The sequence below is a fragment of the Triticum aestivum genome, chromosome 3D (genome assembly GCF_018294505.1).
Source record: "Triticum aestivum cultivar Chinese Spring chromosome 3D, IWGSC CS RefSeq v2.1, whole genome shotgun sequence".
Taxonomy (NCBI): Eukaryota; Viridiplantae; Streptophyta; class Magnoliopsida; order Poales; family Poaceae; genus Triticum; species Triticum aestivum.
Window position 1 is genome coordinate 51,821,004 of NC_057802.1, and position 15,243 is coordinate 51,836,246.

Below are 15,243 nucleotides of genomic sequence, written 5' to 3' on the forward strand. Positions count from 1 at the left end.
CTTAGTGGGAAAAATTGGCAAGAGTACATCACCAAATTATAATTCGACTAAAATTTACATTATCAAAAAATAGATTTTACATTACCAAAAACCTTCAACTCCAACGAATAATGTAAAATTTACATCACCAAAAAATCTCCAACTCCAATAAATAATTTAATTTACATCACCGTGGAGGTGAGGTGCACCAAAGCATGCTTTGGCGGCCACGGGATCTGAGGAGGCGTTCATGGGGTCTGGCAGCGGCAGTCGCGGCACAAAGGTTTTGCATCACTTGGTGCTCTATTTTACATCATGAGCTAATCTTGAATAAAAAAGTTGCATCTACGTCATCTGTTTGAGCAGCATTTTTGTGCCTTGGAGATGTAAAACTCTATTATTTTTACATCTACTGAAGGTGCTCTAATGTAGTCATTCATTATGCTCAATTTTTAAAATTCTCGGTGTTCTCCTTTTTTTCTGAATTTCCGAGGATATGCAGTCAACAAACAAAGCTTGTATACCTCATGTTTGCAAACCCAACTGATTGAAAGAAAATAAACAGGTTTAATGCAGGACTGTCATGGTTTTCGAAAAGTGGAATTATAGCACCTGATATCTTTGCTTAAACCATCAAAACAAATTTAGCACGGAATGAGGAAAAAAACAAAACAAAATGCCATATCATCTTATAATATCTGTTACACTGCTGGAAAGCATCAAAACCCTTTAGGAGAAGAAAAGAAAAACATCAAAACCAATAGAACAATTTTACAACAGATCAGCGGCGCATCTTCATGTAGTTTGATGTCAAATGTACTAACTCCGTCGACTATGACTGAGGAAGCTCCAACAAAGCACTTCCTGTGCGTTTTTCCTGGGTGACCCACTGTTGATCTCCCACAAATGTATTATTTTGGTCAATGGATGCCTTTTTTTAGCTGAAAACCAATCATTGCATTGAAGGCAAGGACATGATGATCAAGTTCGTTTCTCGTCAATTACACCTGCACAAATATAGAATATGAGCAGTGATGAGGAAGTGTATCTATATAAATATAAATAAAATAGCACATGGAACTGGTTAGAGCAAAACCCAGCTAATTTGGCAGACTTTAAAAGGAAGCAATTCAATATAGCGACCACCATGAAGTCCATAAAAGAAAGTGTTTACCTTGAACATTTCACCAAAAAGTCCCTCCAGAGGATTCTGTTGCCGTACACCATAAAATTTTGCAGCTATTTCATCCAATAACTGCAAAGCGTACACCATAAAACGATGAGGAAGTGTAACATCATGAGGTCTATTTCTGTTTGCATTCCTTATTTTCGTAAGAACAGGTGGTCTCCAACATTAAGCAACAACACAACATGGGGTTTCCCGCCCTTTTTTATTAACAAGTGGTCCTTTGTGAGCAATTCATCGATTTCCAGAGTGGAGATCATGTTATGTTGAACATGTCTCACAGCGATTTCCAAATTATCTAAAAACATCTTTCACGGATTCACATTGTTTCGTAACAATATATATAATTTTTTGATAAATAGGACTCCTGTTATAGAGCTACAAAATTTCAATAGTGGGCCATACCTCCTCAAATACACTGTCTCGATCTGTACTTGTCCTGTACTTTTGTCGAAGTGTCCTAAAAAGAGGGTAAGCATCTCTTTCAAGCCTGTAAACAACATCTAGTTAGTAGTGCCCATAAGGCCATAACAAAAGAAAAGAATGATAAAATAGCTTGTTATTTCATGTATAAGATAGGAAAAGAAAGTCGATCTTGATTTACATATGGTTACAAATCAAGTACATGAGAAACTGTCAAAATATGATATCAGTCATTTCTGACATGGGCATTTGAATATATTGGTAAGGCAGGAGCATTCGTAACACCTACAGGCAGTAAATTTATCTTTCTAGCGATAGAACTATAAAAACATGTGTAGCTGACGTCTGAGAACTATCATGCAAACTGCAGCATTATTTCACAAAATTTGCATGTGGTGTATGGGAACATCGTGGAACAAATAGAGAGAAGTGCATATTACACCCCTCAACTCTAGCCCTAGTCTAATATACACCCCCCAACTCTAATACCATCTAGTTTACACCCCCTAACTCTCAAAACCGGCCAGAATTCAACCCTCCCCTCCTCGTTGACCGGTTTTGACCCAGTTGACCAGTTTTGACCTGTTGACTGGATGAACAGTAACTAAAATAAAAAACGTTTTTTCAACAAGTGAACAGTAATTCAGAAGAAAAAAAGTTGGAAATAAAATTCAACAAACAATTCCAATTTCTTATCGGGTGAATAGTAAATTCAAAAAATTACTAATTTTTTTTCAAAAAGATCTGAAATCTTTTTGCATGGACGATTTTTTAGTGGGTGATGTTCGTGCCAATATTCAACTTGTTTGAACATTTGAGTGGTATCTTAAAAAAAATATCGGCCCGAATTGTACACGAACAGTTAACTATTTCACAAACATCACATTTGTCTTTTTTGCTGAGAACTACTCAGATGTCCGAACAAACTAAAAATTGGAACGAACATCACGCACTCAAACATCGTCCATGCAAAAATAATTCAGAAAATTTATTTTATTTTATTTTTCGGAATTACTGTTCACATGAACAAAAAAATAAATTTTTAAAATTAAAATTATTTTTTGAATTTGTATTGTATTTTTTCTGAATTTACTGTTCACTCGTTGAATTTTTTTAAAAAAACTAGTTACTGTTCACCCAGTCAACAGGTCAAAACTGGTCAACTGGGTCAAAACCGGTCAACGAGGAGGGGAGGGTTGAATTCTGGACGGTTTTCAGAGTTGAAGGGTGTAAACTAGATGGTATTGGAGTTGGGGGGTGTATATTAGATTAGGGCTAGAGTTGAGGGGTGTAATATGCACTTCTCTCGAACAAATATGCATACATGGAAAGGACACCCGAAATACAATGCAAGCCAAAGAATATGAGAGACTCACGTTTGAAGAAGATACTTGATAAACTCAATTAAATCTGTTTTTGGAAGTTCCAAGTCAGCAGATTTTAGCTGCTCCTTCATCCCATCCATAAGTAAATTTGCGTCTCTGAGATTCCCTAGTGATAGATACCTTTAAGAAAGAACAACATATTAGAAAACCCGGCATCTCCATCCCCAAAATCCCAGTAAAATTCTATCCCAACAATGAGACGATATTTAATTTACAGTCTTAAAGTGTTCTTCTGTATGCATTTCAGTGTGATCACATGGAGGATATTGTGTTGAGGCAGTATATCATGTTGCACGCATCCCTAGCACACTGCTAACTGACGTGTATCTATCGCTGTAAATGAAACAAACACTACACAATTCCTTCACATCGGTTTCTACAGTGCGAAGTGCGCCCCTTTTCAATGGTATCAGACTTTCCTCTCATACAACTTACAAGGGATGATCTCTCATGTCATGACTATGGGTCATGGTTCCAAATAAAGAGAAAGATTATCTTGTAGGCAAACTGAAGATATTACTAGCTTGGTATTTGTATTGATCTATAGATTCGTTGACATTTTTTTGGAAGGGACGTTACAAATTGCTTGGGCGAGACCCATCTATATAAGGGCTGCTGCATCCCTTTTTTCAATTATAAGCAAACATTAAACTAAACCTCTCTCGCACATCTCCATCTACTAACCGCTACCTCAATTGTTTCACCCTTCCTCTTGTTTCATCTACCAATTGCTTCTCCTCTATCCCAACTATTCTACCCTACATTAGTCCTTAGCACATAACATCACCAGAGCAAACAAGAAAGAAAGGAATGAAATCTTACATTAGGACACTGCGTGCAATTGCAGTATCATCTTCACCAGGGTAGCACTGTACAGAAAGGAAGAAAAAAGATCAATATGATTCTATATTACACAATGTCAAGAGCATATATGAATCCATTTAACACCTAACAAAAGTTGGGCATGAATAATGAACACAGATCCAACCCACAAACAGATTGGGGTATAAGACAGTGATTTAACAAGCTTGTGATTGTGTTCTGTTTCCATATTTTCATATTTTGACGAAGGATGACCTATACATTAGTAAACCCATTGTACAAAGCAAATTGTTGTGGACAACATGGATTTACTAATCATATCGAGCAATTGCTAATTACACTAAGCAGCATTAAGGAAACCATCAGTTTTTCAATCCTCAGTCTGATTTTCAAACCGATTCTCCAAAAGTGTTTAATTTGCATCCTATATCTTTCTATGTCATGTAAACCCCATTTGTTGGTTCGGTTGCTTTGACCTCCGTTTCATGCTTAGATGGACGCCAACATGGAAACCAGCAAGCAGGTAAAACATTAAGGGCCAGTTCTTTTGGTGGCCTTTTTTGGGCTTCTAGAATAAGCTGCCCCCTACCCAGCTTATTCTAGAAGGCCAACCAAAAATATATTTTTAGAAGCCTACTAATCAAGTCTTAATTAATAGGTTTCTAAAAAAATAAATTTGGTTAGGCTTCTAGAATAAGCTGGTTAGGGGGCAGCTTATTCTAGAAGCTAGCAACAGAACTGGCCCTAAAAAAGTTGTGCAGTTACAACATCTCTCTGACAGATTCACTTGTATTTCTCCTTAGCAATCTAAACAGAGGGTGGGTGACCTTGGAGACCGATAGATGGGCCCCCACACACATGGCATCCATGTGAACGACAATGAAATGAACTATTTCACATAGATGCTGCAACAGTCAAAAAACATGTAAAACGAACCAGGGGATATATTCATGGTGTTGGAAAAAGAGGATTCAAGTTAAACGGTTTTGGAGAATGACGTGGATAAAAAACTCAGGCGATAGCTTGAAAGTGACCTTATTGTACAGAAGAAGTAATAAAATTACTATGTTTGTGAAAGACGTTGGAAATATTTTGGTAGGGTAAACTTTTGCTATCTCTCAAAGAAACAAATATATATCATTCAAACAGAATTCACTAATTACCAAGCATCATTTGTAATACCTACTGTTTAGAACAACAATTACCTTGCCCATAAAGTTTACCAGCATAGAAGCAAATTTTTTAGGATCGTTACCGCGCACAAAATGACTTGATACTTTAGTCATGTCCTGCAGTCAAGGTCACTCCAGGTTAAACTGTAAGCATAATTACCGAAGTAGTAAAAATATTAACAGCATCGATGACAAATAAAAATCGTAGCTCTACAATGCTCTTTCACTTGCTTTCTAGATATCAATTTACTGCATGCATGCCATTGGGCACCATCTAGGACTAGAGGAACATACATCATCTAAGAGCAAATAAATGGCCTAGTGAAGAGGATTAATACGATCTTTCCTAGGCATGACTTGGTTGACATGCAAATTACTCAAATTTTGCGATTGAGGAATGTAAAGAGCAGAAGATATTCACAGTAAGACACAGAATCATGGCAGTACCGTTTCTGGAGATTCCGAATAAATGTATTCACCCAACATAACATGCAGATCAGGAGATCCGTTTCTTGATGTCCCAAACTCAGCAGACCACCTTAATAGCAGGATGATACATTATTAGTGCATAACAGCCAGAAAAGGGAGAAGAAAAACACCTCCCCTGGTAACATAGTAAACAAAATAAATATGTCTCATGGCAATCGGCATCCAGAGTTTTGGATGCGCTGAGAGGAAATCGAAAGGAACCAGATGTTCAGAACGATGCATGCTCCTATCATGTTAAGCCCATTAATCACTAATGCTCAAAACTAGAATTCATAACTGCAGGTCAAGTTATCCGTACTGTTCAACAATTTGAGGTATTAGACTACTGGATATATTTCCACTGATTAACACTACTGGTTTGGATGAAGTTTCATGCTTGGAAGGACAGCACTTGTGATTTACTTGGATTTATTGAAATCAATATACCTTACCTGAGAGCTGCTCTTAGAAATGATGAACAACCTTCAGAACGCACTTTTGCAGCAGAAATAGCTTCGGATAATTTCTGCCCATCATCGTCATAATCATCTCCAAGGAAATGTGGCATATTTATCCTGGGGAAAGCCTCGTATATCTTTCTGACACGATCTGTAGTTGATGCAATAGAATTACCATCACTGAAGTGACATCTAATGCCAAAGTTTACAACATGACAGCATTTAAAAAATACAAAAGAAAAAGAGAGAGAATGCTTCACTCGGCTGATTTAGTAGAGACACAAAAAGGAAGAAATATTATTTTCTGAATGCAAACTAGTGACACTATTGACGCGATAGGAGGATTACAAAAAATGCACTGCAAATATGTCCCAAAAATCAAATGTAAAACAATAAACTTACCAAAAGTTTCTTCATTATAAGGAAATTGTCCTTTGACAAGAGTGTCCACGAACAGCACAGCGAGTTCAGCACCGCAAGTTATCTGAAATTGGTAACCACTAAAGTAAAGTCTAGCTCTTTGACCAATAAGAAAGAAAAGAAATATTTAAAGTAGTACATTAGTTAATTTAAATATTTTATAGACTACAAGTACAACATACTAGAATAGTAACCTAGCACACACACACATCGAGCAGCAAAAAAGAAAAGGAGGGGGAGGGGGGGGGGGACTATTGATTGGTTCCTCATGGCTCTACCCTATTACTACAGAGAAATGCTATGGGGGAGAAAATCCATGCCTTAAAATAACCAAGACAGCTTTCAGGTTGTTTTTTGCTCGTTGTATAGCCTCTGGATTTGAAAAGGGAATGTGTGCAGTTGGGTAATATCATACAGGAAAAGATGAATTAATAAACATCTTTGGACAACAACTTTTAACTCGGCAGAAGCCAATAAGGCAAAGAGTTAACCTGTCCATGCTTCAACTGGATTGTAGCTCCTGACTGAAGGATGTCCAAGCCTTCCGAATACCTTTGACAAGTAATGTATCTGCATGTAATGACCAAAAAATAAGTCAAAACAGCAACTTGATGTTCAGTCATTGATCAACAGACACAAGCACGAAACTAATTTTGTTGATTTTTAACACAGTATGTATCCTGAAGCTACAGTTATGTGATTACTCTGTGGAATACTCATTTTGCACTCAGCCTAAAACATACATGCACATTCTGTGTGAATAACAATGGCCATTGTCATCTCAAACATAACTCTAGTATTCATATTAGGATTATATCCACATGCAAAGATCCTGGTCATTGATTTACTTTGATTTTCTTCAAGTACGTCCTGGCATGAGCTTATTTTAAGATGTTGCATCTGTTGCCAGTTTGCCATAGTTACACACAAACTAAGCACAACAATGATGTCTCACACTGAACGAGTATAGTTAATCCAATGATCTCACACTGAACTCATATAGTTGATCTAATTAAAATAATGTGAAAAGGTAATGGCTGGTTTCTGTTGAAATATGTTAATAACATGTAAGTACAAGAATGTGCAATATGGTTGAAACATTAAGTAGTGAAAGGCTGAAGGCCCAAAGGGAGCCAGCTACTGCTGCCTCCGTTAAACCGGATACCTTGCACTGGTAGATTTGTACATTTGTTGGGCCTCGTAATAACTTCCCCCTTCCACCATCTTCTCAAACCTTTCAATTGTCTGAAAAACACAACGCATAATTACAAAAACTGATGAGAAACTAACCTACAAGCCGGCCCTATGCAGCCAAGCGATTCCACCGAACTAATTTCACCCTCTCGTGTAACCGAGACATTGAGATCGCTGCTTGAACCCTAATTCGAACAAATTATACAACCGGAGGCAACTCCTCCACGGCGCAGGTGTGGCGCTGCAAACCGAGATCCGACCCGCGAATCGCTCGACACGCCGGTACGATCTCGTCCCAATGCACGCACGCATAACACAGACGCAGCCGCGCGCGAGTGCCGGCGGAAGCAGAGGGGGGCGGGGAACGGGGAGGCGGGGCGGGGCGGGGGGATCCCTCACCTTCTGGGGAGACGGCAGGTCGCGGCGCGAGGCCGACCTCATGTTCAGGCTCATGGACCGAGACATGGCTCTCCGGCGAGCACGGCGGCGTCGGCGGTGATCGGAATCGCGGCGTCCGCTGCGCGAATTCGCCTCGGAGACGAGCTGGGCCTCCGGCGTCAGAGCAGAACAGGGGATTTTGGGCGGGTGGGCGGGCGCTTATCGTGCTGGCGCAAATCTTAAAGCGCTTCTCCGTGTTGCGCTCCCGTTTGGTCTTCGAACCACATCCGGAATTAACTCGTTTCTCCGGGTTATTGTACTTCTCCGTTTTACATGTGCCAAATTCTGGGAAAGGAGAAAAAAAAACTTGGTGATACCTAGGAAGATAGAATAAAGGTGCTCATGTGTGACCCTCACGCACATTTAGGGTTGTAAATAAAAAGCTCGAGGCTCGTAGATCGACTCATATTTGGGTTTGACTTGAGATCGATCGGAAAAAAAATGAGTTGAATATGAGCCTTTTATGTACCTTGATCGAGAAACGAGCTGGTCTTGAGCTAACACTAACATGCTCAATTTTAACTCGAAGCTAAATATAATTTAATTGTATTAAATAATTAATATGATAATTTATTACCATATTGTGTACGATCTTTCTCTATTTTATCTACTAGCAAACATGAAAACTTGTTTAAGCATGAAGAAAATTTAAGGCATGTAATGTGATCAGTCGTTTGTTCAATATCATGTTTTTTTACACAGTACAGACGCTCGTATGTACGCACATACACTCATTTCTATGAATACACACGTACACCATATCCCTATGAGCACCTCCAGACGTCTTCGTAGTTGACGAGAACGTCTCTTTCTACTGAACACATATCGCCGGAAGGCCTGAAATAAATCTAGAAAAATACTGACACTGTTGGGGATATAGCTATTGGTGTAACCCGCCCAGGAGGGGCCGGGTTACACAGGACGAGTCATTACGTGAAGCCCAGTATATACTCTGAAGATGGCGGTTCAAGTTAGGGCCAAAGGCCCAATGGCAACTTAAGGCCCGTAGTGATAAACCGTCGTAATGGTATGACTTGAATTGTAAGAAAAGATTAACTAGTCGCCGAGCCGGACACTGTTTATGAGCCGGCTGGGACTCTGTGAGTCGCCTGGCGTCGACCTGTGTATATAAGGGGGCGGCCCAGCGGCGGCTCGGGGCAGGTAACATCAAATTGAGGTCTAGGTCAAGCGGATTCGCTCCCTAGTCATCGAAACCTTAGTAAACACCCTCAAACTGGACTAGGCTTTTACCTTCACCGTAAGGGGCCGAACCAGTATAACTCTCGTATCCTTTGTCCCGATTAACCCCTTCTTGCTTCCTAGTTGCGATGGCTCTACGACTAAGTCCTTCTGCTAGGACATCTGTCGTGACAATTCCACGACAGTTGGCGCCCACCGTGGGGCCTGCGCACGGTGGATTTGAATTCTTGAAGGGCAACTTCGAAGGGCTCAAGGGATACGTTGTGGGCCGGATGACTAAGAGTCGTCGCGGCAAGCTCTACATCGATGACGAAGGCTGGGGCCCCGACGCCGGCTCAATAGAGTACGGGTACCGGGTCCCCTTCGGCGCCATCCACGTCTTCATCGGCCGGATCGGCGAGCCGGGCCCTGAGCCGGACATCTGCACCGACATCATCGAGACGGCTCAGCGTGCGAGACCCGCCCGAGCTCAGCCGGCCTTAAGGCGTGCCTTCGTGGGTTGCATCCATGGAGAGGAACTTTCTGAAGAGTCTGTGGATGGTGGTGAAACGGCTATCTACTCTGATGGTGCGTCGTCTACAGGTGAGACAGATTCATTATATCAACTGCAGGACGGCGGGCTTGGGGGCTGTTCCGATGGCAGCAGCATTCCGGACCCCTTTGAGTCGCCTAGCAGGGTAGGGATCTTCATGGCTGGTACACAACCCGGCCAAAACTCTGCAGCTGCGACCGCAATAATCTCCGGGTCAACGACAGCCGGGGCAGGAGGCCCTGTGCACCCGTCGGCTCAGGTTCTGATAGATCTCACGGACAAGCTGATGACCCTGTTAACCGCTACAGTTAATCCGGCGGATCAGGTGGAACACGACGCAGCGGTGGCCCGGGTACGTGAGGAGATAGTACAAGCCAAAGGAGACTTGGCAGCCGAGGACACCAGATTGGCCGCAGAGCGGGCGACTTTGGATGCACGGGCCCAGCAGCTGCAGTCAGAGGCGTTCCGGCTTACGATGGACTTGAACGCATCTAATGAGGTGATGAGGAGGAGGCACCAGAAGTCTCAGTCTCGTCTACCACCCGTATATGATCCTAGAAACCTCTTCTGCACACCCGGCGAGGGTCCTAGTAACCCGCCAGAGGCAAACCTGGCTGCGACACCCGGAGCGGGGGCGCCGGTTCAGCCACGTGTGGTGGAGCCCCCTCGTGTGAACCCTGCACCGCCTCAATATGTACCAACACCACCAGGTCATTATTCTAATCCGTTGGAGAACATGATCGCTGCAGCGGCGCGTTTGGCGGCTCTCCCGATGGAAGGCGACTCTCCAGCAGCGACCAAAACACGAAGGGCCAGAGAGCTTCTTCAAACAGCTTTGACACAGCAGGAGGCTTATTCTTACAGTCGAGACAAGATTCATTCGACGCCTCGCCCAAGCCGGAGCCCGAGCTATAGTAGACGTATGGAGTCCGCGGCCATGTCAAGTAACGCTCAGCGTCGTAATCAGCCGGGTGGGCATAACCCGGCGCACGATTTGATCCATCAGGCGGTCGAGCAGGCGGCTTACTAGCTTATTCCGCTTTACCCAGGGATTTCGGTCGAGACAGGTGTGGCCACAAGGACCGGCGGTGTTCCATGTTTAGTGGCGGCTCTGCGTAATGAGCGTCTGCCCAAGGATTTCAAGGGGCCCCGAAAGGTGTCGAATTACACGGCCGACTTACAACCTGGGGCCTGGACTGAGAGCTATGAGATGGCAATGGAGTTATTGGAGGTCAGTGATGCGGCCATGGCTAAGTATTTCACCATGATGCTAGATGGAACGGCCCGGACCTGGTTGAAGGGACTGCCACCCAACTTCATTGGGTCCTGGGCCGAGTTAAAGGCCCGGTTTATCCAGAACTTCAAGGACACATGTAAGCAGCCCATGTCAATTGTGGACTTAACCAATTGCAAACAAGAGGAAGGCGAGTCCACAACTCATTGGGTGCGCCGGGTGAAGGAGATAATACATTCATCTGATAAGATGGATGCCGGCTCTACGGTCCTGATGTTGGAAAAGAATTGTCGTTTCGAGCCTTTAAAGCAGAAGCTGGGGCGGCTCAAGCGTGATTATAATGATATGGGGCAGCTGATGGCGGCTCTAGTTAAGTATGCCGACTCTGATAGTACCAAGGACCCTGTGTCTAATGAGGAAAAGATAGGGAAGGGAAAGAAGAGCGGCAATGGCAAGGGTAATCATCATAACCCGACAAATCAAGGAGGTAACAAGCGTAAGGCGGATGGTAACCCGGAGTTTGTGGCCAACACCAATACACAGGGCAACAATCAGCGACGTAAGGGGAGACCTCCTCCATGGTCTGGCGGGTCAGGTCCTACTCTCGAGCAGCTGTTAAACGAGCCTTGCCCAAGACATGGTACTCGGGAGAAGCCGGCCACGCATCTGTGGAAGGATTGCACGATTATGAAGGCTTTCAAGAATTCCAACATATATGATGGTGGCCCTGGGCCCGCTGGCGGCTCAGGCGGAGGCGGCTTTCATGGCCCGGGAGGTGGCCCGCATCCAAATTATCAAGGCCCTCAGGGTGGCCAAAGTGGCTATAATCATCACTCTGGCCAAGGAAATCAGCAGCAGCAGTCCGAGTATCAGAGTAACCCAAAGCAGTTGAATAGTGGGCAGTATCATGTCTTCACCACTAGCTTATGCAAAAGGGATCAGAAGCTTCATAAAAGGGCGGTTAACGCTGTTGAGCCGGCAGTTCCGCGTTATCTAAGGTGGTCAGAACAGCCGATCGTGCGGAGCAGAGAGGATCACCCCCCAAGGGTGGATAATCCGGGTCACTTAGCCTTGGTGGTGGCACCCCAAGTGGGAGGATATAATCCTGGAATGCGAGGAAGGAGACGCTGCGTACGCTGAGTCTGTTTGTGCGGCAGAGAAGTTGAAATTTTATAAGGACAATGTTGACCCGGCGGACATGACCTCTCTGAAAAAGCCAACTACGGAGCATGAGCCAGTGATGAAGTTTAAGTCAGCTAATGACACCAAGCTTGTTGATTTTATTCCTGGTGATTCATCCAAGCAGTTTACTATCAGTGCAACTTTGGATCCTAAATAGGAAAGCGAGCTCATCAAGTTCATCCGTGAGAACCGGGACATCTTTGCATGGAAACCTTTTGACATGCCGGGTGTACTGAGAGAACTTGCTGAGCACTCTCTTAATATTGATCCAAAGTTTAAGCCGGCCAGGCAGTTTCTCCAGCGGTTTAATGAAGAAAGGCGTGAAGCTATTGGTCAGGAAGTAGCCTGGCTCTTGGCTGCCGAGTTTATTGTTGAGGTTTTTCACCCGGAGTGGTTAGCTAACCCGGTGCTCGTACTAAAGAAGAACGGCACCTGGCGCATGTGTGTGGACTACATGGACTTAAACAAAGCTTGTCCGGCTGATCCTTTTGCTCTTCCTCGTATTGATCAAATTATTGATGCTACGGTGGGTTGTGAGCGCTTAAGTTTTTTGGATGCTTACTCTGGTTATCATCAGATCAAAATGGCAGTTAAGGACCAGGAGAAGACGGTGTTTATCACTCCATTTGGAGCCTTCTGCTATGTGTCTATGCCTTTTGGGCTTAAAAGTGCCCAGGCGACTTATCAGCGATGTGTACAGAACTGCCTTCACAAACAGATTGGGCGCAATGTACATGCTTATGTGGATGACATTGTGGTAAAGTCCAGAGAGAAGGAGACCTTGATAGATGATTTAAGGGAAACCTTTGACAATCTCCGGGTCTACAAGATGATGCTTAACCCGGAGAAGTGTGTTTTTGGAGTGCCAGCTGGCAAGCTTTTGGGTTTTCTGGTTTCTAACAGAGGCATTGAGGCTAACCCGGAGAAGATCAAGGCAATCACTTCTTTGGCCAAGCCGAAGTGTATCAATGATGTTCAGCGTTTGGCGGGTCGCATTGCTGCTTTAAGCCGGTTCATAAGCCGGTTAGGTGAAAAGGCCATACACTGTATCAGATGATGAAGAAGACAGATGAATCTGTCTGGAGTGATGCTGCCAATGCTGCTTTTGAGGATTTGAAAAGGCAACTTGCTGAACCGCCAGTCCTTGCTGCTCCGGTTGATAAGGAGCCATTATTATTATACGTGGCGGCTAATGCACGAGCCGTCAGTGTGGCCATTGTGGTGGAGTGCAAGGAGGCTGGCAAGGAGTATCCGGTTCAATGACTGGTTTATTATGTCAGTGAGGTGTTGATTGAGTCTAAGCAACGTTATACACATTGGCAGAAGCTTGTGTACGGGGTGTTCATGGCAAGCCGGAAGCTTAAGCAGTACTTTCAAGGCCATCCCATTACTATGGTAAGTTCTGCTCCTTTGGGAGATATCATTCAAAACAGGGAAGCCACAGGACGAGTCGCCAAGTGGGCCATTGAGCTTGGGCCTCATGGTCTAAGGTATGTGCCACGCACGACTATCAAATCTCAAGCGTTGGTGGATTTTATCAATGATTGGACAGAACTTCAAGTACCTGAGGAGAAGCCGGACAACACATACTGGACTGTTCATTTTGATGGATCCAAGCAACTGGAGGGCTCGGGGGCTGGAGTTGTTTTAACTTCCCCTCGAGGTGACAAGTTTTGTTATGTGCTACGGTTGATGTTTCCCTGTACTAATAATGCAGCTGAATACGAGGCTTTGCTCCATGGTCTCCGGATGGCTAAGGAGATGAACTTGAGCCGGGTAAGATGCTTCGGCGATTCAGATTTGGTGGCTCAGCAAGTATCAGGCAAGTGGGATTCCAAAGATCCTCTCATGGTGGCTTATCAACGTGAGGTTGATGCCATTGCTGGACACTTCAAGGGTTACATAGTGGAGCACATTGATCGCAGAAAGAACGAGGCGACTGACGCCTTAAGCCGGCTGGGCTCTCAACGTAAGCCGGTGCCGCCTAATACTTTCTTGGATATTTTGCACAGCCCTTCTGTTAAGTTGCCTACGGAGGAAGACTTGGCATTCCCAGACCCGGAGGCGTAGTTGGTGGCGGCTCTCCATATTATTCCAGATTGGACAGTGCCGTACTTGGCTTATATGACCCGGGGAGAGTTGCCCGAAGATGAAACTTTGGCCAGGCAGATAACCCGGCGGTCTAAGTCAATGACGATTGCTAATGGGGAGCTTCATCGTCGCAGTACCACTGGGGTGTTTCAACATTGTGTCTCTCCTGAGGAGGGTCAGACGATACTCCATGAGATTGATGAAGGAGATTGTGGTCACCACGCCGGCTCAAAATCTCTTGTGGCCAAGGCTTTCCGTCATGGTTTTTACTGGTTGACGGCTCATGCTGATGCAAAAGATCTGGTTAGCAAATGTGATGGCTGTCAAAGGTTCTCACGAAGGGCTCATGTGCCGGCTCAAGAGTTGAGGATGATTCCAATAACTTGGCCGTTTGCAGTCTGGGGGCTTGATATGGTCGGGCCTTTCAAAAGGTCGAAGGATAAAAAGACCCACCTCTTGGTGGCGGTTGATAAGTTCACGAAGTGGGTTGAGGTAGAGCCGGTTAGTAAGTGTGATGCAGCCACGGCGGTTCAGTTTATGAAAAAGGTGATCTTTCGCTTTGGTTTTCCACATAGCATTATTACTGATAATGGTACAAATTTTTCTAAGGGTGACATGGAGGAGTTTTGTCAACGTGAGCATATCCGGCTTGACGTTTCTTCTGTAGCACATCCTCAATCCAATGGGCAAGCTGAAAGAGCCAATCAGGAAATCTTGAAAGGCATCAAACCCCGGCTCATGGTTCCTTTGAAGAGGACACCGGGTTGCTGGGTGGAAGAGTTGCCCTCTGTGGTATGGAGCATCAACACCACCCCCAACAGGTCCACGGGCTACACACCCTTCTTCATGGTTTATGGCGCCGAGGCAGTGCTACCAAGTGACATCCGTCATGATTCACCCCGTGTGGCGGCTTACGTGGAAGCTAATAATGAGAAGGCTCGTCAGGATGCACTTGACCTGTTAGATGAGAACCGTGACCTAGCAGTAGCCCGTTCGGCGATTTACCAACAAGACCTGCGCCGCTATCACAGCCGCCGGGTTAGATCTAGAACCTTTCAA

At 44.3% G+C, this 15,243-nt stretch overlaps 1 protein-coding gene across 1 annotated transcript; it reads right to left on the bottom strand.

Annotated features, from left to right (window-relative positions):
• Window positions 1-634: 634 nt before the first annotated feature.
• On the bottom strand, window positions 635-8,087 carry LOC123077334 (protein GET4). The gene is made up of 12 exons (XM_044499607.1): window positions 7,907-8,087; window positions 7,479-7,558; window positions 6,805-6,883; window positions 6,296-6,377; window positions 5,888-6,044; window positions 5,415-5,505; window positions 5,001-5,084; window positions 3,796-3,842; window positions 2,965-3,093; window positions 1,571-1,655; window positions 1,154-1,234; window positions 635-986 (listed from the first exon to the last, which is right to left on the bottom strand). Exons 1-12 carry the CDS (start codon window positions 7,970-7,972, stop codon window positions 981-983), a joined length of 987 nt encoding a protein of 328 aa, XP_044355542.1. The 5' UTR covers window positions 7,973-8,087; the 3' UTR covers window positions 635-980.
• Window positions 8,088-15,243: the final 7,156 nt, after the last annotated feature.